Source organism: Oncorhynchus mykiss, chromosome 4 (genome assembly GCF_057628025.1).
Source record: "Oncorhynchus mykiss isolate SJ-2025 chromosome 4, ASM5762802v1, whole genome shotgun sequence".
In the NCBI taxonomy this organism is placed as follows: Eukaryota; Metazoa; Chordata; class Actinopteri; order Salmoniformes; family Salmonidae; genus Oncorhynchus; species Oncorhynchus mykiss.
Genome location: NC_143025.1, coordinates 18,150,473 through 18,175,651, shown reverse-complemented (window position 1 = coordinate 18,175,651; position 25,179 = coordinate 18,150,473). Strand labels below are relative to the sequence as shown.

Below are 25,179 nucleotides of genomic sequence, written 5' to 3'. Positions count from 1 at the left end.
TGAGTTAACCAATTTTAATAAGAACAGCAACAAGGGAACTATTGATCATTAAACACCTTGTGCAAACCTGGTCTAAATGAGATCAGTTATATTGTGAGATTGTGTAAACACACACTGACAGCTTACATGCCCAAAACCTTAAAGGCAAAATCCACCAAATATTGGGGCTGGTGACACTTTGCTTCTTGCGAGTCCAATATCTTGAAAACTTGATTGCTTGATAAAACATTTTGTGACTGTATCAACAGTGGACTAATGAAAACAATGTTCCCTTTAAGGGTTTCTAGCTAACACTGTCTGAATCCATCGGCGGTAGGAAGCCACTCGTGTGTACACATCAGGGGTACTGGGGTTGGCACACCTCTGCCCTGAGAAAGAGACAATGCCCGCTGACATCCCGTTACACACCAATGGACCTCCTGAATCACCCTGCAAAGAACAAAGGAGGAGTAGCATAGTTACAGCCTTGACTAGGATAAACTTTTATTCTAGTTACCTTAAGAGTCTAAGCGGTTTTAAGATGGTCATACCAAGGATAATATGGTACTGAATGTTGAATTTTAGAACCCCATTAAGGAGTCAACCATTTGTGTTCTCTGTCACCTGGAGCTGCATGGTAAATGGTCCAGGAACAAAGGACATTGCCAAAGGATTAGACTTTATGTATTTTTTTTACCAATATAAAAACAATTGCCGCTAAACTACTTCCATATATTTGTTCATATTTTTTTTAAAACTGGTACCGGGCTACATTTAGACCAGTCCTGTGACATGGTGGATTGCAGCCCATGCAAAAAACTGATATCTCTAGCTTAAACTGATGAATTGTGATGGGGATTTATGTATTATGCTAATTTGATTTCTGCAGGGGCATGGACATCGTCTCTAGGGAGTTATAGCCAAGTTGTAGCCAATAACAGCCTGTCTCAACCAGGAAAAACAAATTGCAGTTATAGCAATAGAGTTATAGCCTAAAACAGTGCAGTCATACCGAGCAGAAGCCTTGGAAAGCTCTGGGGCCTGTTGCGCACACCACGCGGCTGGAGATTTCGACAGCTGTCCACCTGCGGGCACATTCTCTGGGAGGGACGATGGTGGCGTTGACCTCCTGCAACTTGTCTGGTAGGGTGCCATTATCGCCTATATCCCCCCAGCCTGCCGTGGTGCACATGCTTCCCTCAGCCATAGAGCCATTCATCAGAGGGATCAACTGTACTGCTGTGTTGAGGGTGGCCCTCCCTCTCAACTAAGAATGATCACAGAGATAACACACTAGATAAATGATCTGTATGTCTTCATATATGTGTGATGTAAATATATTTAGGATATAATCATTTCTCTTATCAGTTTTGCATGATTCTATAATCTATTTGAATTATTTTCATGGACATTAAACCTACAATGAGAAGTTAGGATACAATAATCTCCATGGTGAGACTATGTCCTTGATGTCACTCACCTTGAGAAGCATGATGTCATTCTCCAGGTTGTCCCCATACCTCGGATGTGGAATGGATCGAACCACATCCAATACTTGTTGTGAATTTTCATCCTCTGACAAGTCATGAGCCCCAAGAACCACCTTGTATCGCCTGAAAATCAGTACATGAAAGAATTTAGGAGGCAATATTTATTTGTGCAATTGCCTTGAAGGAAAAGTGCAATAACTTTAAGGGAAATTAGTTTGAGAGAATCTGAGAGATGTTAATGTTTGATAGAGATTCTCACCCGTCACAGTGTGCAGCGGTGAGGACAAAATCCTCTCTGACCAGAACTCCTCCACAGATGTGTTGACCACGAGACTGAAGGGAAGCCATGTAGGGACGAGAGTTGCGAGCAGCCTCTCTGCCACCAACAATACCCACTTTCGGCACCTTGCGCCCATCAGTGCCTTTGAACAGAAAGTAGAGAAGACTATTTCAATAGCTTTTGTCTATAGCTCTGCAATGCTACCATATCCGCATAGCTTGCAACAAATGATGGTACTGTATGTCAGTTTGTTCATTACTGCCAAATAGAATATAAACCGCTGAAATTGGTCAAATATACTTTTCATAACTAGTGCTATACTTTTTAATGTTAGTCTGCATGGTGCAGTCAGTTTAGTGCTATTGGTAGTTAGTGTGTTATAGAAATGAAACATAGCTTACCATTCAAGGCGATGAGCAGAATAACTACGTGAAGAACCACTGAGCAGATTGCCATAGTGCAAATGGGCAAATAGCATGATACACCTCGTGGGTATAAATATGTAGGGTGGGCGGGAGGGTGAAACTTTTCCCAGATGTGGTTATAGACAGTACTGGGTCTTTGTTCATCCCCCCCAGTGTTTGCCAATGTGTTGCTGTGGCTTCATGGTTTCAAATGTTGCTTGGTGAAGTCTATGATGAAAGCGGATTGTGATATTATGAAATGATGACTCTGCTGGTTGGTCTGATTGCATAGAGAACACTTGTGCAATGAGATGCTACCACTAACCGTTGTTGAACGTGTTAGAAATGTGTGGTGTTTGTGGTTCTGTGCATTACAGTTTGCCATGATGGGCTCAGTTTGTTGGTTTAAAAAATAAATACAAAAAATGGTTTGGACTTCAAAATTGTTTAGGTATAACATACAGTGCATGCCTTCTGATGTGTATGCAAATCATATCACTAGAGCAATTTCACAATGATTAAGAACACATTTATTTCCATTACAGTACATGGTAATGCATTAGACAGATTAACAGCAAGCTAAAGAATCAGTAATATCCTCAGGTATAAGTAATAGCCAAAGGCATAATTTTGCAGCAAACAAAGTATCCATTCTAACACGACTGCTTGTTGATGACCTTCTTTATCCAGGGTAGGTACTTGGAAATCTGAGTGTAAACATTGGGCACGTTGGGATAGGCACAGTTTCCCCTCATGTTGAAGGAGACGATTCCCACTGCCTCTCCATTGCATACCAAAGGACCACCAGAATCCCCCTGTGGGAAAGAAAATAATCACCTTACATGCCAAACATTGCTTACTGGTTCTTGCTTTGGATCTTCATGTACGATGTGTGTGTATTGAATGTAAATTCAGTTAGACAAACCTGACATGTGCCTTTGTCGGTCATGTATCCACCTGCACAGGTGACATTGGGAGGAAGATTAACTTTGACGTGATCCCACTGCTTCTGGCAGACCTTCAGATCAATGGCTTCCACGTCCACCACTTGAAGGTCGTCAACGATTGCGCCTATTTTTGTGAGGCCCCATCCGGCAGCAAGGCACTTTGTTTTGGGTTTGAGGACTTTATCCTTGGTTGGAAGCCTCACTTTGTTCACGGATTTGCTTAATTTAGCTTCCCTAGACAGCTTGAAACAAACATTTATTATCTGTTTAGCAGTTATGAAAGTATATGACCTTCTAGCACTTTTAGGATACTCTGTCATATCATATGAAGAATAATATATTTAACTAAAGCCCTACCTTTAGAAGCATGATGTCACTACCATCCTTTACATTTTTATATGAGTTGGGTTTGCATTTGCGTTCCACATTGTATCTGACAGCTTTCCCGAGGCCCTTCTTGATGTTGTGGGTACCAAGAACAACACTCAAGTTGCTAGACAAGACTCAGAACAATGTGTTTATCAGTCTGAGCAGTAAGGACACTGATATGCTACATGTAATGAATGATATGCTACTATTTGGAATTTACAGTTGTAATTGAGTTAGGCTACTACTGTACCTTTTGTTGCAGTGTGCAGCTGTTAGCACAAACTCTGGAGTGATCAGGAATCCTCCACAGATGTGCTTCTCATCGTTCTGCACAGAGGCCATGTACTGCAGGGAATTCCTCTTGGCTTTTTTTCCATTGATGATTTGACCCCCAAATGCAACTGAGAGGGTAAAAGTAGTACAAACAGCCACAATTAACTAAACCGTAAGGTAATAGGCAAATGTTAGAATCTCATTGATGCGTGTCCATTGAGTTCAGCAGAGAGACTTACCCGAATGTCCCAGATAGGTGAGGAGAACAGTGAGTAGAAGTTTGTTCATGGTGTGCATGTTTGGAGGGCTTGTCAAACGATCCAGGATGACCTGATTCATATGGCCCCTTTATATACACATGACAGCGTTTTTTTCTGAGGACAACTGTGTGGCTTCACTTCTATGATGACTATCTATGATAATTCTATCGATCCATGTATGGTTTCTTCCGGTAAAGTCAAGGTAGGTGGTCTCTGCATTTACTGGAACTCTGGCAGCCCTTCTACACATTAATGTAGGTGGTGAGTTATCATAGACAGATAATAGCCTGCAGTAGTGCATACCACATAGGCCAACTCATCTCCCCTCTCTCATGCAAGAGCCTTGTCTTCTCTGGTTCAATGCTTTCCGGTGTTAGCATGCCAACCAATAACCACCAGTGGTTTACAAAGGAGGACAACACTCTTGATGCCTTGAAAGACGCTGGGACCTTGCCAATCCCACCAGGGTAAAGACAGGGACCATTCTTTTCGCAATGAAAACAACATGTAAAACTATGAAAGGGGCATAACTTTCTAGTCACTATAGAAACAACAGTAAATCACATATTTAAATGTGTTGCTAGTTTAAGATTAAGAGGAAGTTGTGCTGTCAACCTTATTGACTCATCTTGATCTTTGGTGGTATTCTTCTGTGAAATGTTCTGCATCCCCTCTGAGTGACAGACAGGCAAGCAGGCGGGGAGGCAGACTGGAAGACAGACAGACAGACAGATCATGTCTTCTGGTCTGAGACCTGAAACTGTGGTGTGGTTTCAACGCCTTGTGTCGCCTTCATGAAACCAGAGTTACTTTGTTGTCTTGACCACAAGTTTCCACGTGTGGTGGAGTTTGATGAAGACAGCTGAAGATGTAAGAGGAGCTATCTTTCTAAAGATGTATCCTTGTTGGCTTAAAGAGCTAAGTCATCATTTTAATTGCACATACCCTTAAGTGAAAGATGGAAAAGACACATTCACGTGCATGCATAAACACTCTCTCTTACAAGCACATTCATATTCTTCTCACACACTCACGCTAACACACAGCACTGAGTTTATTTATGGACTGATGGTCTTTTCTGTTTGATAAATTACATTTGATTAATTACAAATGTCTCCATTTGGTTCCTTAATACTTTATGATACACTTGATCCAGGAGAGGTACTTGGCAACTTTTGTGTAGACGTTGGGCTCCTTGGGATTGTCACAGTTTCTTTTTTCATTGAAGGACACAACTCTCACTGCTGTCCCCTTACACACCAGAGGACCGTCTGAATCTCCCTGTAATACTTGGTTAAAAACAGTTACTCTGCAAATCAAGTAATTTCTCTATAATGAATGCATTATCAGACTATACCTTAACTACATTCTATGACCATACCTGACAAACACCTTTATAACCAGCCGCAGTATCACCAGCACATATCATAGACAGGGTTATGGTGGCAGTGTTCCCCCATGATCTCTGGCAGGAGGCTCTGTCTACGATGGTGACATTCACCTCCAGAAGATGTGGGTTTGCAGTTCCGCCTGTTTTAGTGGCACCCTACCCAGCTACAGTACAGTAGGATTTGGCCTTGATGTCCTTGTCTTCTTAGGGAGAGGGATCTGTTGCACAGCTTTGCTTTTCGGCGTAGTTTTGACAAGCTATATTTGGAGCATATGACTGTAGTTAGATACAGTCAATTCTCAAGTAAGCTATATGATATTATGCAAAGCAGTATTATGCACATCATCAAAAGGTTTTCATATATGATTACTGCACTGGATTTGAACAAACTCAATATGTTTGCTTATTTTTTTCTCTATTTAATCTAAGGTATGTTGGCATATATTACCTGGGCAATGGTGTGCTAAGCTAAGAGACATTCTGACATGTGTGCATTCTTCCACTGTCATGTACCTGCAACAGCATGATGTCGTTCTGAAATGTCTTAGAGTTGTAACCAGGATGTATGTGGTAATATTTCACATCAATCTTGCGAGCAGAGCTTTCCTGCCTTGAAATGTCATGAGCACCAACCACAACCATCAGATTCACACCTCTGTGAAGAGGAAACAACAGTCTACTTGCTGAGCATTGTCTCTGCAGAGGAACTCTGGAGCTTCTTCAGAGTGACCATCGGGTTCTTGGTCACGTCCCTGACCAAGGCCCTTCTCCCCCGATTGCTCAGTTTGACCAGGCGGCAAGCTCTTGGTGGTTCTGATGGATTGAATCACTATGGGGGCCCAAGTTCCTCACACGATACGTGTCTGTGTGATTGAGTAGGTACAATTCCAAATAAATTTGCCATCTTACTGCCCCAGAAGTCAGGGGTTCAGTTCCTGCTTCTGCCTGTCCCACTTTCACTCCTTCTCTGTCTCCTGCTATTTCTAATCTGTCTAAACAAGGCACTGAAAAATAAAGGTAGACTTCCACAGAATAATATTCTCCCTGGGCCCTATTCAGACTTGACAAATTGATTTAATGTGGAAAAAAGAAAAGGACCACTTGCCCCTTGAAGTTTAAACACAGCAAAACTCCAAGCCAAAGAAAAGAGGAACAAACCAAAGTAATGGACAAATGGAAGAACTCGAACGGGACAACGAAAATGAATTCTACAGATATGAAATACCGTCATGGGCGTTTATGTAAATGTATGTTCAGGATTATTGATAATCGTTATTGAAATAGTAATCAAGTATAATTTCAAAACATAAGCATGAAAATAGGTCATAATAACATGAATCGTCATTATAGTAATTCACAATAATCTGTTAAAAATTATGTTCAGTCTTTTCTCTTGTGTTAACAGTGTGGAAGGGGACAGAAAGAAGCACGCAAAGGAGTTTTACTGTGAGGGTCGAAGGGAAGGAGGAAAACGGAGCCTCTGAAATTTAATTTGTGGTCTTATCCTGCCATCTATTGGAATTATTTAGCAATTGCAATAATTTTTTTCGAAGCAATGTGTTGATCTGACAATCAGCTTCCATTTCCGAAGGTCACTGAATAGAGTGTATTTCCTTACTGAAGTAGTAATTACTCAGAATTGCAAAATATAAAATATATATTTTATCAGTTACAACCATAAAATAGCCATTTACAGCATAAGAATAAACAACTGTTGATTCACCTTTAACATGAACAGAGACACTAGACACAGACGCTGGAGATTATATGTATATATTTAAATATGGTAGATCTTAAGAGCCTTTGCTTTAATGAGCAGTTTGTTCTCAGAAGTGTGCCGCCTGCCATTCCATGCTATCAGAGAATTAGACCTGTGAATAATGAAACGTTTTTTCTAGTTCAAACCACAAAATGCAGAACACAAAGGCAAATGCTAGCTTTATTTAACCAGGTAGAACAAGTTCTCATTTACAACTACGACCTGGCCAAGATAAAGCAAAGCAGTGCGACACAAACAACAACACAGTTACACATGGAATAAACAAACGTACAGTCAATAACACAATAGAAAACGTCTATATACAGTGTGTGCAAATGAGGAAAGATTAAGGAGAAAGGCAAAAAATAGGCCATAGTAGTGAAGTAATTACAATATAGCAAGTAAACACTGGAGTGATAGATGTGCAGAAGATGAATGTGCAAGTAGAGATACTGGGGTGCAAAGGAGCAAAAAACTAAATAACAATATGGGGATGAGGTGGTTGGATGGGCTATTTACAGATGGGCTGTGTACAGGTGCAATGATCTGTGAGTTGTTCTGACAGCTGGTGCTTGAAGTTAGTGAGGGAGATATGAGTCTTCAGCTTCAGTGATTTTTGCAATTCGTTCCAGTCATTGGCAGCAGAGAACTGGAAGGGAAGGCAGCCAAAGGGTAATTGGCTTTGAGGGTGACCAGTGAAATATACCTGCTGGAGCGCATGCTACGGGTGGCTGCTATGGTGACCAGTGAGCAGAAATAAGGCGGGGCTTTACCTCGCAATGACTTGTAGATTACCTGGAGCCAGTGGGTTTGGCGACGAATATGAAGCGAGAACCAGCCAACGAGAGCATACAGGTCGCAGTGGTGGGTAGTATATGGGGCTTTGGTGACAAAATGGATAGCACTGTGATAGTCTGCATCCAATTTGCTTAGTAGAGTGTTGGAGGTTATTTTGTAAATTACATCGCCGAATTCAAGGATCGGTAGGCTAGTCAGTTTTACGAGGGTATGTTTGGCAGCATGAGTGAATGGGGCTATGTTGCGAAATAGGAAGCCGATTCGAGATTTAACTTTGGATTGGAGATGCTTAATGTGAGTCTGGAAGGAGAGTTTACAGTCTAGTGAGACACCTAGGTATTTGTAGTTGTCCACATATTCTAAGTCAGAACCGTCCAGAGTATTGATGCTGGACCGGTGGGCAGTTGCGGGCAGCGATCGGTTGAAGAGCATGCATTTAGTTTTACTTGCATTTAAGAGCAGTTGGAGGCCACGGAAGGAGAGTTGTATGTCATTGAAGCTCGTCTGGAGGTCAGTTAACACAGTGTCCAAAAAAGGGCCAGAAGTTTACAGAATGGTGTCGTCTGGGTAGAGGGGGTTCAGATAATCACCAACAGCAAGAGCAACATCATTGATGTATACAGAGAAAAGAGTCGGCCTGAGAATTGAACCCTGTGGCACCCCCATTGAGACTGTCAGAGGTCCGGACAACAAGCCCTCCAATTTGACACACTGAACTCTGTCTGAGAAGTAGTTGGTGAACCAGGCGAGGCAGTCATTTGAGAAACCAAGGCTGTTGAGTCTGCCGATAAGAATGTGGTGATTGACAGAGTCGAATGCCTTGGCCAAGTCGATGAATACCTTGAGCGTGACCTTGAGCGTGGCTGAGGTGCACCCATGACCAGCTCGGAAACCAGATTCTATAGCGGAGAAGGTACTGTGGGATTCGAAATGATCTGTGATCTGTTTGTTAACTTGGCTATCGAGGACCTTAGAAAGGCAGGGTAGGATACATATGGGTCTGTAACAGTTTGCGTCTAGAGTGTCTCCCCCTTTGAAGAGGGGGATGACCGCGGCAGCTTTCCAATCTTTGGGGATCTCAGACGATACAAAAGAGAGGTTGAACAGGCTGGAATAGGGGTTGCAACAATTACGGCAGATCATTTTAGAAAGAGAGGGTCTAGATTGTCTAGCCCAGCTGATTTTTTGGGGTCCAGATTTTGCCACTCTTTCAGAACATCAGCTATCTGGATTTGGGTGAAGGAGAAATGGGGAGGCTTGGGCAAGTTGCTGTGGGGGGTGTAGGGTTGTTGACCGGGGTAGGCGTAGCCAGGTGGAAAGCATAGCTAGTCGTAGAGAAATTCTTATTGGAATTCTCAGTTGTCGTGGATTTATTGCTGGTGACAGTATTTCCTAGCCTCGGTGCAGTGGGCAGCTGGGAGGAGGTGTTCTTGTTCTCCATGGATTTTACAGTGTCCCAGAACCTTTTGGAGCTTGTGCTACAGGATGCAAATTTCGGTTTGAAAAAGCTAGCCTTTGCTTTCCTACCTGCTTGTGCATATTTGTTCCTAACGTCCCTGAAAATATGCATATCTCGGGGGCTATTCGATGCTAATGCAGTACGCCACAGGATGTTTTTGTGCTAGTCAAGGGCAGTCAGGTCTGGAGTGAACCAAGGGCTATATCTGTACCTGGTTCAATTTTTTTTTGAATGGGACATGCTTATTTAACATGGTGAGGAAAGCACTTTTAAAGAATAACCAGGCATCCTCTACTGACGGAATGAGGTCAATATACTTCCAGGATACCCGGGCCAGGACGATTAGAAAGGCCTGCTCGCTGAAGTGTTTTAGGGAGCGTTTGACAGTGATGCGAGGTGGTCGTTTGACCGCAGACCCATTACGGACGCAGGCAATGAGGCAGCGATCACTGAGATCCTGGTTGAAGACAGCAGAGGTGTATTTAGAGGGCAGGTTGGTCAGGACGATATCTATGAGGGTGCCCGTGTTTACAGATTTGGGGTTGTACCTGATAGGTTAATTGATAATTTGTGTCAAATTGAGGGCATCTAGCTTAGATTGCGGGATGGCTGGAGTGTTAAGCATGTCCCAGTTTAGGTCACCTAACAGTACAAACTCTGAAGATAGATGGAGGGCAATCAATTCACATATGAAATGTATTTATAAAGCTTTTCTTACATCATGTGATTTCACAAAGTGCTGTACAGAAACCCAGCCTAAAACCCCAAACAGCAAGCAATGCAGATGTAGAAGCACGGTGGCTAGGAAAAACTCCCTAGAAAGGCCAGAACCTAGGAAGAAACCTAGAGAGGAACCAGGCTATGGGGAGTGGCTAGTCCTCTTCTGGCTGTGCCGGGTGGAGATTATAACAGAACATGGCCAAGATGTTCAAATGTTCATAGATGACCAGCAGGGTCAAATAATAATGTCACAGTGGTTGTCGAGGGTGCAACAGGTCAGCACCTCAGGAGTAAATGTCAGTTGGCTTTTCATAGCCGATCATTCAGAGTATCTCTACCGCTCCTACTGTCTCTAGAGAGTTGAAAACAGCAGGTCTGGGACAGGGAGCACGGCTGGTGAACAGGTCAGGGTTCCATAGCCGCAAGCAGAATAGTTGAATCTGGAGCAGCAGCACGGCCAGGTGGACTGGGGACAGCAAGTAGTCATCAGTCCAGGTAGTCCTGGTCCTAGGGCTCAGGTCCTCAGAGAGAGAGAAAGCAAGAGAGAAAGAGAGAGAATTAGAGGGAGCATACTTAAATTCACACAGGACACCGAATAAGACAGGAGAAATACTCCAGATATAACAGACTGACCCTATAATAGACTGACACATAAACTACTGCAGCATAAATACTGGAGGCTGAGACAGGAGGAGTCGGGAGACACTGTGGCCCCGTCTGATGATACCCCCAGACAGGGCCAAACAGGCAGGATATAACCCCACCCACTTTGCCAAAACATAGCCCCCACACCACTAGAGGGATATCTTCAACCACCAACATACCATCCTGAGACAAGGCGGAGTATAGCCCACAATGATGTCCGTCACGGCACAAGCCAAGGGGGGGCGCCAACCCAGACAGGAAGATCATGTCAGTGACCCAACCCACTCAAGTGACGCACCCGTCCTAGGGATGGCATGGATGAGCACCAGTAAGCCAGTGACTCAGCCCCTGTAATAAGGTTATAGGCAGAGAATCCCAGTGGAGAGAGGGGAACCAGCCAGGCAGAGCTAGCAAGGGCGGTTCGTTGCTCCAGTGCCTTTCCATTCACCTTCACACGGCTGGGCCAGACTACACTTAATCATAGGACCCACTGAAGAGATGAGTCTTCAATAAAGACTTAAAGGTTGAGACCGAGTCTGTGTCTCTCACATGGATAGGCAGAAAATTCCATAAAAATTGAGCTCTATAGGAGAAAACCCTGCCTCCAGCTGTTTGCTCTGAAATTCTAGGGACAGTAAGGAGGCCTGCGTCTTGTGACCGTAGCGTACGTGTAGGCATGTACGGCAGGACCAAATCGGAAATATAAGTAGGAGCAAGCCCATGTAATGCTTTGTAGGTTAGCAGTAAAACCGTGAAATCAACCCTTGCCTTAACAGGAAGCCAGTGTAGAGAGGCTCGCACTGGTGTAATATGATCAAATGTTTTGTTCTAGTCAAGATTCTAGCAGCCGTGTTTAGCACTAACTGAAGTTTATTTAGTGCTTTATCCGGAAAGTAGAGCATTGCAGTAGTCTAACCTAGAAGTGACAAAAGCATGGATACATTTTCTGCATCATTTTTGGACAAAAAGTTTCTGATTTTTGCAATGTTACATAGATGGGAAAAATATGTCCTTGAAACAGTCTTGATATGTTTGTCAAAAGAGAGATCAGGGTCCAGAGTAACGCCGATGTCCTTCACAGTTTTACTTGAGACATATAGTGTCCAGGGCACAGCTGTGGGCTGAAGGTGGTCTATAACAAGCGGCAATGGTGAGAGACTTTTTAGAAGTATAAGCTCGAATTGTTTGGCCACAGACCTGGATAGTATGACAGAACTCTGCAGGCTATCTCTGCAGTACATTGAAACTCCGCCCCCTTTGGCAGTTCTATCTTGTCGGAAAATGTTATAGATAGGGATGGAAATTTCAGGATTTTAGGTGGCCTTCCCAAGCCAGTATTCAGACACGGCAAGAACATCCAGGTTGGCAGAGTGTGCTAACGCTGTGAATAAAACCAATTTAGGGGGAGGCTTCTAATGCTAACATGCATGAAACCAAGGTTTTTATGGTTACAGAAGTCCACAAATGAGAGAGCCTGGGGAATGGGAGTGAAGCTAGGCGCTGCAGGGCCTGGATTAACTCTACAACACCAGAGGAACAGAGGAGGAGTAGGATAAAGGTACGGCTAAAGGCTATAAGAACTGGTCGTCTAGTGCGTTCGGAACAGAGAGTAAAGAAGCAGATTTCTGGGCGCGGAAGAATAGATTCAAGGCATAATGTACAGACAAGAGTATGGTCGGATGTGAATGCAGTGGAGGTAAACCTAGGCATTGAGTGATGATGAGAGAGGTTTTGTCTAGCAGGCTAGCAGAAGGTGCCTTAGGGAGACATCACGATGAAAGAGTTTGTTGTAGCCCCCTCGGACGGTTACGTCGGCAGACTAGTTGTGATGGATCGGCAGGGCTCCATGTAGGCAGTAAAGGGGTCCAGGCCAATTGGAAAAATAGGTATTGTAACCCAATAAATTGGCTGATGGACTTCTTCAGCTAACAGTCCGATATGCTCTAGACAGCTAGCGGGCCGCGGCTAGCAGGCTAGCAGATGGGCCTTCAGGGGACGTCGCAACGGAGGAGCCTGTTGAAACCCCCTCGGGCGGATTACGCTGGTAGACCAGTCGTGATGGATCGGCGGGGCTCTGTGTCGGCAGTAAAAGGGATCCAGGCCAATTGGCAAGATAGGTATTGTAGCCCAAGGAGTAGCTGATGGACCTCTTCAGCTAGCCGGGAGATGGGCCTAGCACAAGGCTAGTTCCAGGCTAACTGGTGCTTGCTTCAGGACAGAGATGTTAGTCAAGATTAGCCACTCGGATAGCAGCTAGCTAGCTGCAATGATCCAGGTGAAAAGGTTCAGAGCTTGTGGAGATTTGAAAAGCAGTCCGGTATGCTCTGGGTTTAATCGCACTGTGCAGACTGGCAGGAGTTGACCGGGCTAAGGTTAGCTGATGACTGCTAGCAGTGGCTAACTGACTACTAGCTAGTAGCTAGTTAGCTGCCTATCTTCTGTTGGGGATTCCGGATCTAAAGTATAGAAAATAGCAGATCCATTTCACATTGGGTGAGGTGGGTTGCAGGAGAGTATGTTGAAATTGAGGTTAAAAATATAAAAAATATATACTAAAGATATACAAAGAAAAAATGATATACGGGACACGACAAGACAAAGACAAAGACGTCTGAACTGCTACGCCATCTTGGATTCTGGTTAAGTAAGCTGGTTAAATAAGAATGCGCTTTTAGACACCCCTATTTCCCCAACACAATGGCAACGTCTGTATTTTGCCAAATAACTGAATGTATATTTAAATTTCTTTCCAAGTCGGTAGGCAAAATAAAGAGGGGTAAATAGACCAATGGTCATTAATATAGAGTTGATCCCACCTTTGCTGCTATAACAGCCTCCACTCTTCTGGGAAGGCCTTCCACTAGATGTTGGAACATTGCTGCGGGGACTTGCTTCCATTCAGCCACAAGAACATTAGTGAGGTCGAGCACTGATGTTGGGCGGTTAGGCCTGGCTCGCAGTCGCCGTTCACATTCATCCCAAAGGTGTTTGATGGGGTTGAGGTCTTTGTCTTCTCAGACTGCTGGGTTTCAAAGTGCTGAGTGTCTCTCTAAACCCTTTACAGGATGTACCACTTAGTTCCTGTGTTTCACCCAATTCTGTGCCAATGTAACCTCTACATGCCAACCATGACCAACTAGAGGTTTATAATGTTTGACCACACTCTAGATACATTAACTTTGACAGACCTTGCTACTGTCATCTCAGTCTGTTTTTCCAGTACTTGTGCAGCAGTTTTTGCACCTGCTAAGTTTGCAGTGCGTTAGTGCCGTGCTTAGCAGCACTATGTACCAGATAGATGAACCACAGTGACCAAGGCTTCTGGCACTGAAAATAAGTGTGGTGTGCTTTCAGAGAATTGTGTCGCTTTCATGTAACCAGAGATTCTTAGTTGTCTTAGGCTACATGGAAACATGTGGTTATCTGTCTAAAAATGCATATAAAATAATAACCCTATGTTGTCTGTCAGTACTTGAGACTTTTACAGGAAATCAACACGCACATGCACATACACCCAGTTAATATTTTCTGTAACAAAGAGTGTGTGTGTTTATGAATCATTTAGTTGACTGATTTAAGTCCAGTTCCTTTCTTGGTCCAGGGGAGATAGGTTGATATGTTGGTGTCGACATTGGGTGCTCTCGACTGGTTGCAATAGTCTATATCATTGAAGGACACAACTCCCACTGCTATCCCTCCACACACCAGAGGACCTCCTGAATCTCCCTGAAATCAATGGTTGAAACACAGACGAGAAGAAACAGTTACTCTACATTTGAAAAACAAGTATTTTATATATGTACAGTACCAGCCAAAAGTTTGGACACACCTACTCATTCAAGGGTTTTTCTTTATTTTGACTATTTTCTACATTGTAGAATAACAGTGAAGACATCAAAACTATTAAATAACACATATGGAATCATGTAGTAACCTAAAAAAGTGTTTAACAAATCAAAATATTACATATTTGAGATTCTTCAAAGTAGCCATTCTTTGCCTTGATGACAGGTTTGCACACTCTTGGCATTCTCTCATCCAGCTTCATGATGAATACTTTTGAAGGAGTTTCCACATGTTCTGAGAACTTATTAGCTGCTTTTCCTTCATTCTGCCGTCCAATTCATCCCAAAAGCATCTCAATTGGGTTGAGGTTGGGTGATTGTGGAGGCCAGGTCATCTGATGCAGCACTCCATCACACTCCTTCTTGGTCAAACAGACCTTACACAGCCTGGAGGTGTGTTTTGGGTCATTGTCCTGTTGAAAAACCCTAAGCGCAAACCAGACGGGATGGCGTATCGCTGCAGAATGCTGTGGTAGCCATGCTGGTTAAGTGTGCCTTGAATTCTCAATCAAATCAAATGTTATTTGTCACATACACATGGTTAGCAGATGTTAATGGGAGTGTAGCGAAATGCTTGTGCTTCTAGTTCAGACAATGCAGTAATATCCAACGAGTAATCTAACCTAACAAATTCACAACAACTACCTTATACACACAAGTGTAAAGGAATGAATAAGAATATGTACATTAAAAAATACATATATGAATGAGTGATGGTATAGAACGGCATGGAAAGATCCATTAAGATGGTATAGAGTACAGTATATAAATATGAGATGAGTAATGTAGGGTATGTAAACATGTAAAAGTGGCATTGTTTAAAGTGGCTTGTGATACATTTATTACACCAATTTTCCCTTATTAAAGTGTCTGGAGTTGAGTCAGTATGTTGGCAGCAGCCACTCAATGTTAGTGATGGCTGTTTAACAGTCTGATGGCCTTGAGAGAGAAGCTGTTTTTCAGTCTCTCGGTCCCTGCTTTGATGCACCTGTACTGACCTCGCCTTCTGGATGACAGCGGGGTGAACAGGGAGTGGCTCGGGTGGTTGTTGTCCTTGATGATTTTTTGGCCTTCCAGTGACATCGGGTGGTGTAGGTGTCCTGGAGGGCAGGTAGTTTGCACCCGGTGATATGTTGTGCAGACCCCACTACCCTCTGGAGAGCCTTACTGTTATGGGCGGAGCAGTTGCCTTACCAGGGGGTGATACAGCCCAACAGGATGCTCTCGATTGTACATCTGTAAAGGTTTGTGGGTGTTTTTGGTGACAAGCTGACTTTCCTCAGCCTCCTGAGGTTGAAGAGGCGCTGCTGCGCCTTCTTCACCACACTGTCTGTGTGGGTGGACCATTTCAGTTTGTCTGTGAAGTGTACGCCTGTCCACTACTGTCCCGTCGATGTGGATAGGGGGGTGCTCCCTCTGCTGTTTCCTGAAGTCCACGATGATCTCCTTTGTTTTGTTGACATTGAGTGTGAGGTTATTTTCCTGACACCACACTCTGAGGGCCCTCACCTCCTCCCTGTAGCCCGTCTTGTCATTGTTGGTAATCAAGCCTACCACTGTAGTGTTGTCTGCAAACTTGATGATTGAGTTGGAGGCATGCATGGTCATGCAGTCATGGGTGAACAGGGAGTACAGGAGAGGGCTGAGAACGCACCCTTGTGGGGCCCCAGTGTTGAGGATCAGCGGGGTGGAGATGTTGTTACCTACCCTCACCACCTGGGGGCGGCCCGTCAGGAAGTCCAGGACCCAGTTGCACAGGGCGGGGTCGAGACCCAGGGTCTCAAGCTTGATGATGCTGAGCTGTAGTCGATGAACCTTCTCACATAGGTATTCCTCTTGTCCAGATGGGTTAGGGCCGTGTGCAGTGTGATTAGGATTGCGTCGTCTGTGGACCTATTGGGTCGGTAAGCAAACTGGAGTGGGTCTAGGGAGTCAGGTAGGGTGGAGGTGATGTGGTCCTTGACTAGTCTCTCAAAGCACTTGATGATGACGGAAGTGAGTGCTACGGGGCAGTAGTCATTTAGCTCAGTTACCTGAGCTTTCTTGGAAACAGGAACAATGGTGGCCCTCCTGAAGCATGTGGGAACAGCAGACTGGGATAAGGATTGATTGAATATGTCCGTAAACACACCAGCCAGCTGGTCTGCGCATGCTCTGAGGACGCAGCTGGGGATGCCGTCTGGGCCTGCAGCCTTGCGAGGGTTGACACGTTTAAATGTTTTACTCACGTCGGCTGCAGTGAAGGAGAGCCCACAAATTTTGGTTGTGGGCCGTGTCATTGGCACTGTATTGTCCTCAAAGCGAGTAAAGAAGTTCTTTAGTCTGTCTGGGAGCAAGACATCCTGGTCTGCGACGGGGCTGGTTTTCCTTTTATAGTCCGTGATTGATTGTAGACCCCGCCACATACCTCTCGTGTCTGAGCCGTTGAATTGCAACTCTACTTTGTCGCTATACTGATGCTTAGCTTGTTTGATTGCCTTGCGGAGGGAATACAGTAGCTACATTGATTGTATTCGGTCATGTTTCCGGTCACCTTGCCTTTGGTGGGCAAAACAGAGGATCCGCTTCGGGAAAGTCATATTCCTGGTCGTAATGTTGGTAAGTTGACGTTGCTCTTATATCCAATAGTTCCTCCCGACTGTATGTAATAAAACCTAAGATGACCTGGGGTAACAATGTAAGAAATTACACATAAAGCACCATCACACCTCCTCTTCCATGCTTCACGGTGGGAACCACACATGGGGAGAACATCCGTTCACCTACTCTGCATCTCACAAAGACACGACAGTTGGAAAAAAACTTCATGTGCTATGATGAAACTGGCTCTCATGAAGACCGCCAAAGGAAAGGAAGACCCAGAGTTACCTTTGCTGCAGAGGATAAGTTCATTAGATTTAACTGCATCTCAGATTGCAGCCCAAATAAATACTTTACATAGTTCAAGTAACAGACACATCTCAACATCAACTGTTCAGAGGAGACTGCGTGAATCAGGCCTTCATGGTTAAAGAAACCACTACTAAAGGACACCAATAAGAATAAGAGATTGCTTGGGCAAAGAAACACGAGCAATAGACATTAGACTGGTTTTGAGATTTGAGATTTGGGCTTAGTGGGACCATCATTTGTTGTTCAACAGGACAATGACACAAACACACCTCCAGGCTGTGTAAGGGCTATTTGACCAAGGAGAGTGATGGAGTGCTGCCTCAGATGACCTGGACTCCACAATTATTCGACCTCAACCAAATTGGATCATTGCTGCCCTGACTTGCTTCCATTCAGCCACAAGACCATTAGTGAGGTCGGGGACTGATGTTTGGTGATTAGGCCTAGCTCGCAGTCGGTGTTCCAATTCATCCCAAACGTGTTCGATGGGGATGAGGTCAGGGCTCACTATTTTATGCACTTGTCAGCAACGAGTGTGGCTGAAATAGCCAAATCCAGTAATTTGAAGCGGTATCAACATACTTTTGGTCATGTAATGTATATACACATACACTGAGTGTACAAAACATTAAATCAAATCACATTTTATTTGTCACATACACATGGTTAGCAGATGTTAATGCGAGTGTAGCAGGGACAACTTCCATGATGTAGACTGACCAGGTGAATCCAGGTGAAAGCTATGATCCCTTATTGATGTCACCTGTTAAATCCACTTCAATCAGTGTAGATGAAGGGGAGAAGACAGGTTAAAGAATGATTTTTATGCCTTGATCAGAGGGTGAATGGGCAAGACAAAATATTTGTGCCTTTGAATGGGGTATGGTAGTAGGTGTCAGGCGCACCAATTTGAGTGGGTCAAGAACTGCAAAACTGCTGGGGTTTTCACACTCAACAGTTTCCCGTGTGTATCAAGATTGGTCCACTACCCAAAGGACATCCAGCCAATTGGAGTCAACATGGGCCAGCATCCCTGTGAAATGCTTTCGATGCCTTGTAGAGTCCATGCCCTGAAGAATTGAAGCTGTTCTGAGGGAAGAAAGTGTTCCTAATGTTTTGTCCACTCAGTGTAAATATTTATATAATATACCTGTATATTATTATGATTATTATTATTAATTTCAGAATTATCTATGCTTTATAACCTTACCTGACAAAAGCCGTTATCATCAGCAGTAACAACGGCACATATCATAGAAGTGGGTATGGCTCTTCTCCAAGTTCTCTGTCAGACACCCCTGTCTACAATGTGTTGTGTCAGGCAGGGTAGAATATCCCTGCAAATGGTTTATTCAGTATTTGTATGCTACACAATTCCCTTCTGGGAAGATAATCGTATAAAATCATATACATCACACCTGGTTTGAATAGGTGTTTATAACATGTTTCTATTTACCCCTTACACACACTTTATTACTTCCCTCTCATTTACCTCCAAAAGCATGATGTCATTCTTGTGTGTTTCGGGATCGTAATCATTGATGTAATAACTTTTCACACCAATCCTGTGAGCCGAATGTTCCCACTTTTAATGTTATGAACACCAACCACAACCGTCAGCTATACACCACTACAAGGACAAAGAAACAATTACTGAATGGCAATAGTTCACGGAAAATATAGATTGTGATTTTCCACTAACTTGGAGGATATCACTGTAGCTATTGTACTTCCTTTCCTCTATAAGCTTTGACTTACTTATCACACCCCAATGAAGAGGAAACAACATACTGCTCACTGAGCTTCTAAGCACACAGAACATTCTACAGTGAGGGAGTCCAATCTGGCTGATGGGGTGGTTTGAGTAAAAATATTTACAGAAAATACAATAATATTAATCATATATTTTTTTTTAATGGAGGGGGGAGGGAACTCATTTATACTTTAAAATGACTGAAACCAAATTTAAACTGTAGAAATGACACCCGTTTCTTGATGGTATCCACTTTCCAGGTTGCTAATAATCATCTAAATTAAAGCTAGACAGTCAGGCAGCATCGGAAACTATGTTTTGCAATCTTTTGCACATTTTGACGGCAGGCAAATATAACACATTTTCAGTGCGGCCCTCCTCCTCCAGACCTAGTTGTAGACCGAATGTGGCCCCCCAGGGGAAAATTTGTCTGACACCCTGTTCTACAGCATAAAGCAAATCTGCAATTTTTTACAAAGACCACAGAACCACTTATGACTTCTTGGTGTGAATGGTTTTCTCCCTCAAATAGTTCAATAGGATAAGAGTAAAACACAATTACCTTGTGTAGCAGTGAGCGGCCGTCATGACAAAGTTATCTGACACAAGAAAGCCCCCACACATATGTTCCGTCTTTTCCGTTTCCTTGTTCCTCTCCTGCACAGAGACCATGTAGGGTTTAGAGTTGGTTTTGGTCTTTTCTCCATTCACAATGCCAGAGTCCTGGTGGGCTGGTAGAGACATAGGGATATCCCCAATGAAACCCAAATTAACAACAGTGGGTTTTAAATGACTAAAATTCAAAGACTAGAATTTGTGATCATCATGTGAATTTCTGTTATTGCTTTTCAACCAAATCAGTGTCACTTTGCAGTTTTCTGCTGTCCATGGTTAGAAGGTCAAATGTCATCCTCTTTTCACCGCCAGAGTGAGTGGAAGTGTGAGTGGACATGTGATAGGTTGAAGTGATAGGTAAAGTTTGGTCTTACCTGTGAGCCCAGCAGGAGCAAGACAGATGTGGCAGCCATATTGTCTTCTTCTCAGACTGTCCTCAAAAGTCCTGAGCATCTTTATAAACCCCTCCCAGCCCATCTACCCACACAGGATTTGAGCTATGAATGTGTGAACCTTGCATATCATTCATTCACCCACCACATTCACACCTAATATAGGTCACCACATTGTGGTTATTCACATTTTACTAGAATAGCAGGACACTGACAAGCAGACATGGTGGTCTTACACTGGTAAATCCACACTCTGTTTCTCCCAATCTGTGAGAAATAGGCTTAAAGGGGCAATCTGCAGTTGCTACATCAATTGTTGGACTCATAAATGTATGATATGCACCAATTGATACTTCAATAATATGGCTTATACTGTAATTGACTCATGGGCTCAGGTCAACTGTCAAACCCCATCAGAACCCAAAATATAAGATTGTTTCCCCCACAATGTTTTTAAACAAACCAACACTGTATAGCCTCAAAACTTGGTTAAAACTAGAATTTTTATATCATGGATGCCCAGTCCTTGAATCCATAACTCTGTCTATACATTGAGTGGTTACATTTCTCCGGCCCCATCCCTCAGCTTTTTTACCAAAACAGGGGAAGCTCTTTGTCAGTGTTTCAACTGCTGATTGCTGCTTTAAGATATTATTCCTTTCATTCCAATCCTAGTGATATGCACAGATCTCAAGTTAGGATTCAGCTCTTATAGATTTAAACCTTTAAGAGTAAATCAAGTACTGCGGTATATCCAGTGGAGGGGGCAAGAGAGTCAGAACTATACAAGCTGCCACAGAAATCATCCGATCATCCTTTCAAAGTTCTTGAAGTTTTTTAATTGACTGACCTACGTGTCTTAAAGAAATTATGGACTGTCGTTTCTCTTTGCTTATTTGAGCTGTTCTTGTCATAATATGGACTTGGTCTTTTACCAAATAGGACTATCTTCTGTGTACCACCCCAACCTTGTCACAACACAACTGATTGGCTCAAACACATTAAGAAGAAAATAAATTCCACAATTAACTTTTAAAAAGGCACACCTGTTAATTGAAATGCATTCCAGGTGACTACCTCATGAAGCTGGTAGAGAAAATGCCAAGAGTGTGCAAAGCTGTCATCAAGTTGGCTACTTTGAAGAATCTCAAACATAAAATATATTTTGATTTGTTTAACACTTTTTTGCTTACTACATGATTCCATGTGTTATTTCATAGTTGTGATGTCTTCACTATTATTCTACAATGTAGAAAATAGTAATAAAGAAAAACCCTTGAATGAGTAGGTGTGTCCTAACTTTTGACTGGTACTGTATAAAGTGGGTAAAACAGAACGTAAACATTATTAAAGTGACCAATGTTCACTGACTCTATGTACATAGGGCAGCAGTCTCTAAGGTGCAGGGTAAAGTACCGGGTGGGAGCCGACTATAACAGTGACTAAGGTTTAGGGCAGGGCACTGGGTGGAGGCCACTAGTGGTGACTGTTTAACAGTCTGATGGCCTGGAGATAGAAGCTGTTTATCAGTCTCTCAGTTCCAGCTTTGATGCACCTGTACTGTCTCCACCTTCTAGATCAGGGGTGGGCAACTCCAGTCCTCGGGGCATGATTGGTGTCACACTTTTTCTCCATCCCTAGAAAACACAGCTGATTAATGAAATTGCATTCTAAGCTGAAGATCATTATTATGTGATTATTGGAGTCAGGTGTGTTAGATGTGGCTGGGGCAAAACTGTGACACCAATCAGGCCCTCGAGGACTGGAATTGCCCACCCCTATTCGAGATGTTAGCAGGGTGAACAGGCCATGGCTCGGGTGGCTGAGGTCCTTGATGATCTTCTTGGTCTTCTTGTGACACCGGGTGCTGTAGATGTCCTGGAGGGAAAGCAGTGTGCTCCTGCAGAGTCCCGTGGTTGCGGAGGGTGCAATTGACCATACCAGGTGGTGATACAGCCTGACAGGATGCTCTCAATGGTGCATCTGTAGAAGTTAGTGAGGTTCTTAGGGGTCAAGCCCTCTCCCTGTCAATGTGGGTGGGCCGTGCTGTCTCTGCTGTCTCTTCTAGTCCACGATCAGCTCCTTTGTTTTGTTGACGTTGATGGAGAGGTTGTTTTACTGTCACCACTCCGCCAGGGCTCTCACCTCCTCACTGTAGGCTGTCTCATAATTGTTGGTAATCAGACCTACCACTGTTGTGTCATCAGCAAACTTGATGATTGAGTTGGAGACGTGCGTGGCCTTGCAGTCATGGGTGAACAGGGAGTACAGGAGGGGGCTGAGCACGCACCCCTGTAGGTCCCCCCTGTTGAGGATCAGCGTGGCGGAGGTGTTGCTGCCTACATTCCCCACTTGGGGTCAGCCCGTCAGGAAGTCCAGGACCCAGTTGCACAGGGAGGGGTTCAGTCCCAGGGCTCTGAACTTAGTGATGAGCTTGGTGGGCACTATGGACTTGAAGGCTGAGCTGTAGTCAATGAACAGCATTCTTACGTAGGTATTTATCTTATCCTGGTGGGATAAGTCAGTGTGCAGTGCAATGGCGATTGCGTCGTCCGTGGATCTGTTGGGGCAGTATCAAATTGTAGTGGGTCTAGGGTGTCGAGTAAGGTGGAGGCGATACAGTGGGGCAAAAAAGTATTTAGTCAGCCACCAATTGTGCAAGTTCTCCCACTTAAAAAGATGAGAGAGGCCTGTAATTTTCATCATATGTGCACTATGACAGGCAAAATGAGAAAAAAAATCCAGAAAATCACATTGTAGGATTTTTTATGAATTTATTTGCAAATTATGGTGGAAAATAAGTATTTGGTCACTGACAAACAAGCAATATTTCTGGCTCTCACAGACCTGTAACTTCTTTAAGAGGCTTCTCTGTCCTCCACTTGTTACCTGTATTAATGGCACCTGTTTGAACTTGTTATCAGTATAAAAGACACCTGTCCACAACCTCAAACAGTCACACTCCAAACTCCACTATGGCCAAGACCAAAGAGCTGTCGAAGGACACCAGAAACAAAATTGTAGACCTGCACCAGGCTGGGAAGACTGAATCTGCAATAGGTAAGCAGCTTGGTTTGAAGAAATCAACTGTGGGAGCAATTATTAGGAAATGGAAGACATACAAGACCACTGATAATCTCCCTCGATCTGGGGCTCCACGCAAGATCTCACCCCGTGGGGTCAAAATGATCACAAGAACGGTGAGCAAAAATCCCAGAACCACACGGGGGGACCTAGTGAATGACCTGCAGAGAGCGGTGACCACAGTAACAAAGCCTACCATCAGTAACACACTACGCCGCCAGGGACTCAAATCCTGCAGTGCCAGACGTGTCCCCCTGCTTAAGCCAGTACATGTCCAGGCCCGTCTGAAGTTTGCTAGAGAGCATTTGGATGATCCACAAGAAGATTGGGAGAATGTCATATGGTCAGATGAAACCAAAATAGAGCTTTTTGGTAAAAACTCAACTCGTCGTGTTTGGAGGACAAAGAATGCTGAGTTGCATCGAAAGAACACCATACCTACTGTGAAGTATGGGAGTGGAAACATCATGCTTTGGGGCTGTTTTTCTTCAAAGGGACCAGGACGACTGATCCGTATAAAGGAAAGAATGAATGGGGCCATGTATCGTGAGATTTTGAGTGAAAACCTCCTTCCATCAGCAAGGGCATTGAAGATGAAACGTGGCTGGGTCTTTCAGCATGACAATGATCCCAAACAAACCGCCCGGGCAATGAAGGAGTGGCTTCGTAAGAAGCATTTCAAGGTCCTGGAGTGGCCTAGCCAGTCTCCAGATCTCAACCCCATAGAAAATCTTTGGAGGGAGTTGAAAGTCCGTGTTGCCCAGCAACAGCCCCAAAACATCACTGCTCTAGAGGAGATCTGCATGGAGGAATGGGCCAAAATACCAGCAACAGTGTGTGAAAACCTTGTGAAGACTTACAGAAAACGTTTGACCTCTGTCATTGCCAACAAAGGGTATATAACAAAGTATTGAGATAAACTTTTGTTATTGACCAAATACTTATTTTCCACCATAATTTGCTAATAAATTCATTAAAAATCCTACAATGTGATTTTCTGGATTTTTTTTCTCCCTTTGTCTGTCATAGTTGAAGTGTACCTATGATGAAAATTACAGGCCTCTCTAATCTTTTAAAGTGGGAGAACTTGCACAATTGGTGGCTGACTAAATACTTTTTTGCCCCACTGTATGTTCCTTAACTAGCCTTTCAAAGCACTTCATGATGACACAAGTGCATGCTACGGGGCGATAGCCATTTAGTTAAGTTACCTGGGGAGGCAATCAATAAGGTAAGAGTTCAGGTGAGTCCCATGAAGCGCTGATGCGCGTAACAATGGTGACAGGTGTGCGTAATGATGGGTCACCTGGTGCCCTTGAGCGCCTTAGAGGGGGAGCGGAACCAGGCGTGACAGTACCCCCCCCCCCCCCTCTCTAGGGGCACCACCTGGTGTCCCCCCTGGGCGAGCCTGACGGGCCGGCCGAGGCGCGGGAGCTGGACGAGCCGGGCTGAGGCGTAGGAGCCCTCCGAGCCGGCTGAGGCATGACGTGGGATGCTGAGCCAACCGAGACAAGAAAACCTCTCGAGCCAGCTACGGCATGGAAGCTCGACGAGCCAGCTGAGCCACCCCCGGTTCCTTCAGCAGCGGCACCCGGACGCGACTTCCCCAACCATAACAAAAAACAATTCTTCCAATATTAGTGTCTGCATTCTGTGAGGACATATGCTGGGAGACAAGAAGCAAGTACAGGGAGTGAAGATTTAATGGATAAACAGACATGAAACAAAACAAGGACAGCGTCTGGACAGGGGAAACATAGCAACAATAATGCAGACACTGGGAAGAAACTGAGGAAGTGACAGATATAGGGGAGGCAATCAATAA

The 25,179-nt window shown here is 44.0% G+C and overlaps 3 protein-coding genes across 4 annotated transcripts; all 3 read right to left on the bottom strand.

The window, feature by feature from the left end:
* Nucleotides 1–2,221, bottom strand: LOC100653474 (complement factor D (adipsin)). The gene is given in 5 exon segments (NM_001246346.2): nt 1–429; nt 992–1,246; nt 1,460–1,592; nt 1,729–1,891; nt 2,151–2,221. Coding segments are annotated over 5 exon segments (762 nt in total). The 5' UTR covers nt 2,206–2,221; the 3' UTR covers nt 1–273.
* A 439-nt stretch (nt 2,222–2,660) lies between these two features.
* Nucleotides 2,661–4,769, bottom strand: LOC110521419 (mast cell protease 2). Its single transcript, XM_021598951.3, has 5 exons — nt 3,982–4,769; nt 3,720–3,870; nt 3,458–3,593; nt 3,079–3,342; nt 2,661–2,968 (listed from the first exon to the last, which is right to left on the bottom strand). The coding sequence occupies exons 1-5, from the start codon at nt 4,079–4,081 to the stop codon at nt 2,807–2,809; spliced, it is 813 nt and encodes a 270-aa protein (XP_021454626.1). The 5' UTR covers nt 4,082–4,769; the 3' UTR covers nt 2,661–2,806.
* A 2,270-nt stretch (nt 4,770–7,039) lies between these two features.
* LOC110522749 (complement factor D-like) lies at nt 7,040–20,397 on the bottom strand. Of its 2 annotated transcripts, none has more exons than XM_090231311.1 (5): nt 20,253–20,397; nt 19,826–19,994; nt 19,003–19,140; nt 18,721–18,847; nt 7,040–14,499 (listed from the first exon to the last, which is right to left on the bottom strand). In XM_090231311.1, exons 1-3 carry the CDS (start codon nt 20,353–20,355, stop codon nt 19,131–19,133), a joined length of 282 nt encoding a protein of 93 aa, XP_090087437.1. In that variant the 5' UTR covers nt 20,356–20,397; the 3' UTR covers nt 7,040–14,499; nt 18,721–18,847; nt 19,003–19,130. The 2 variants fall into 2 exon arrangements, with proteins under 2 accessions (XP_090087437.1, XP_090087436.1); XM_090231310.1 differs by lacking the exon at nt 7,040–14,499 and adding an exon at nt 14,610–18,599.
* Between the last annotated feature and the right edge of the window lie 4,782 nt (nt 20,398–25,179).

Coding starts and splice junctions, on each gene's coding strand:
- LOC110522749 (XM_090231311.1), bottom strand. CDS start 20,355: ATGGGCTGGGAGGGGTTTATAAAGATGCTCAGGACTTTTGAGGACAGT. Junction 19,995..20,252: donor TGCTCCTGCTGGGCTCACAG/GTAAGACCAAAC, acceptor TGTCTCTACCAG/CCCACCAGGACTCTGGCATT.
- LOC110521419 (XM_021598951.3), bottom strand. CDS start 4,081: ATGAATCAGGTCATCCTGGATCGTTTGACAAGCCCTCCAAACATGCAC. Junction 3,594..3,719: donor GCTGCACACTGCAACAAAAG/GTACAGTAGTAG, acceptor AGTCTTGTCTAG/CAACTTGAGTGTTGTTCTTG. Junction 2,969..3,078: donor CCGACAAAGGCACATGTCAG/GTTTGTCTAACT, acceptor TCTTTCCCACAG/GGGGATTCTGGTGGTCCTTT.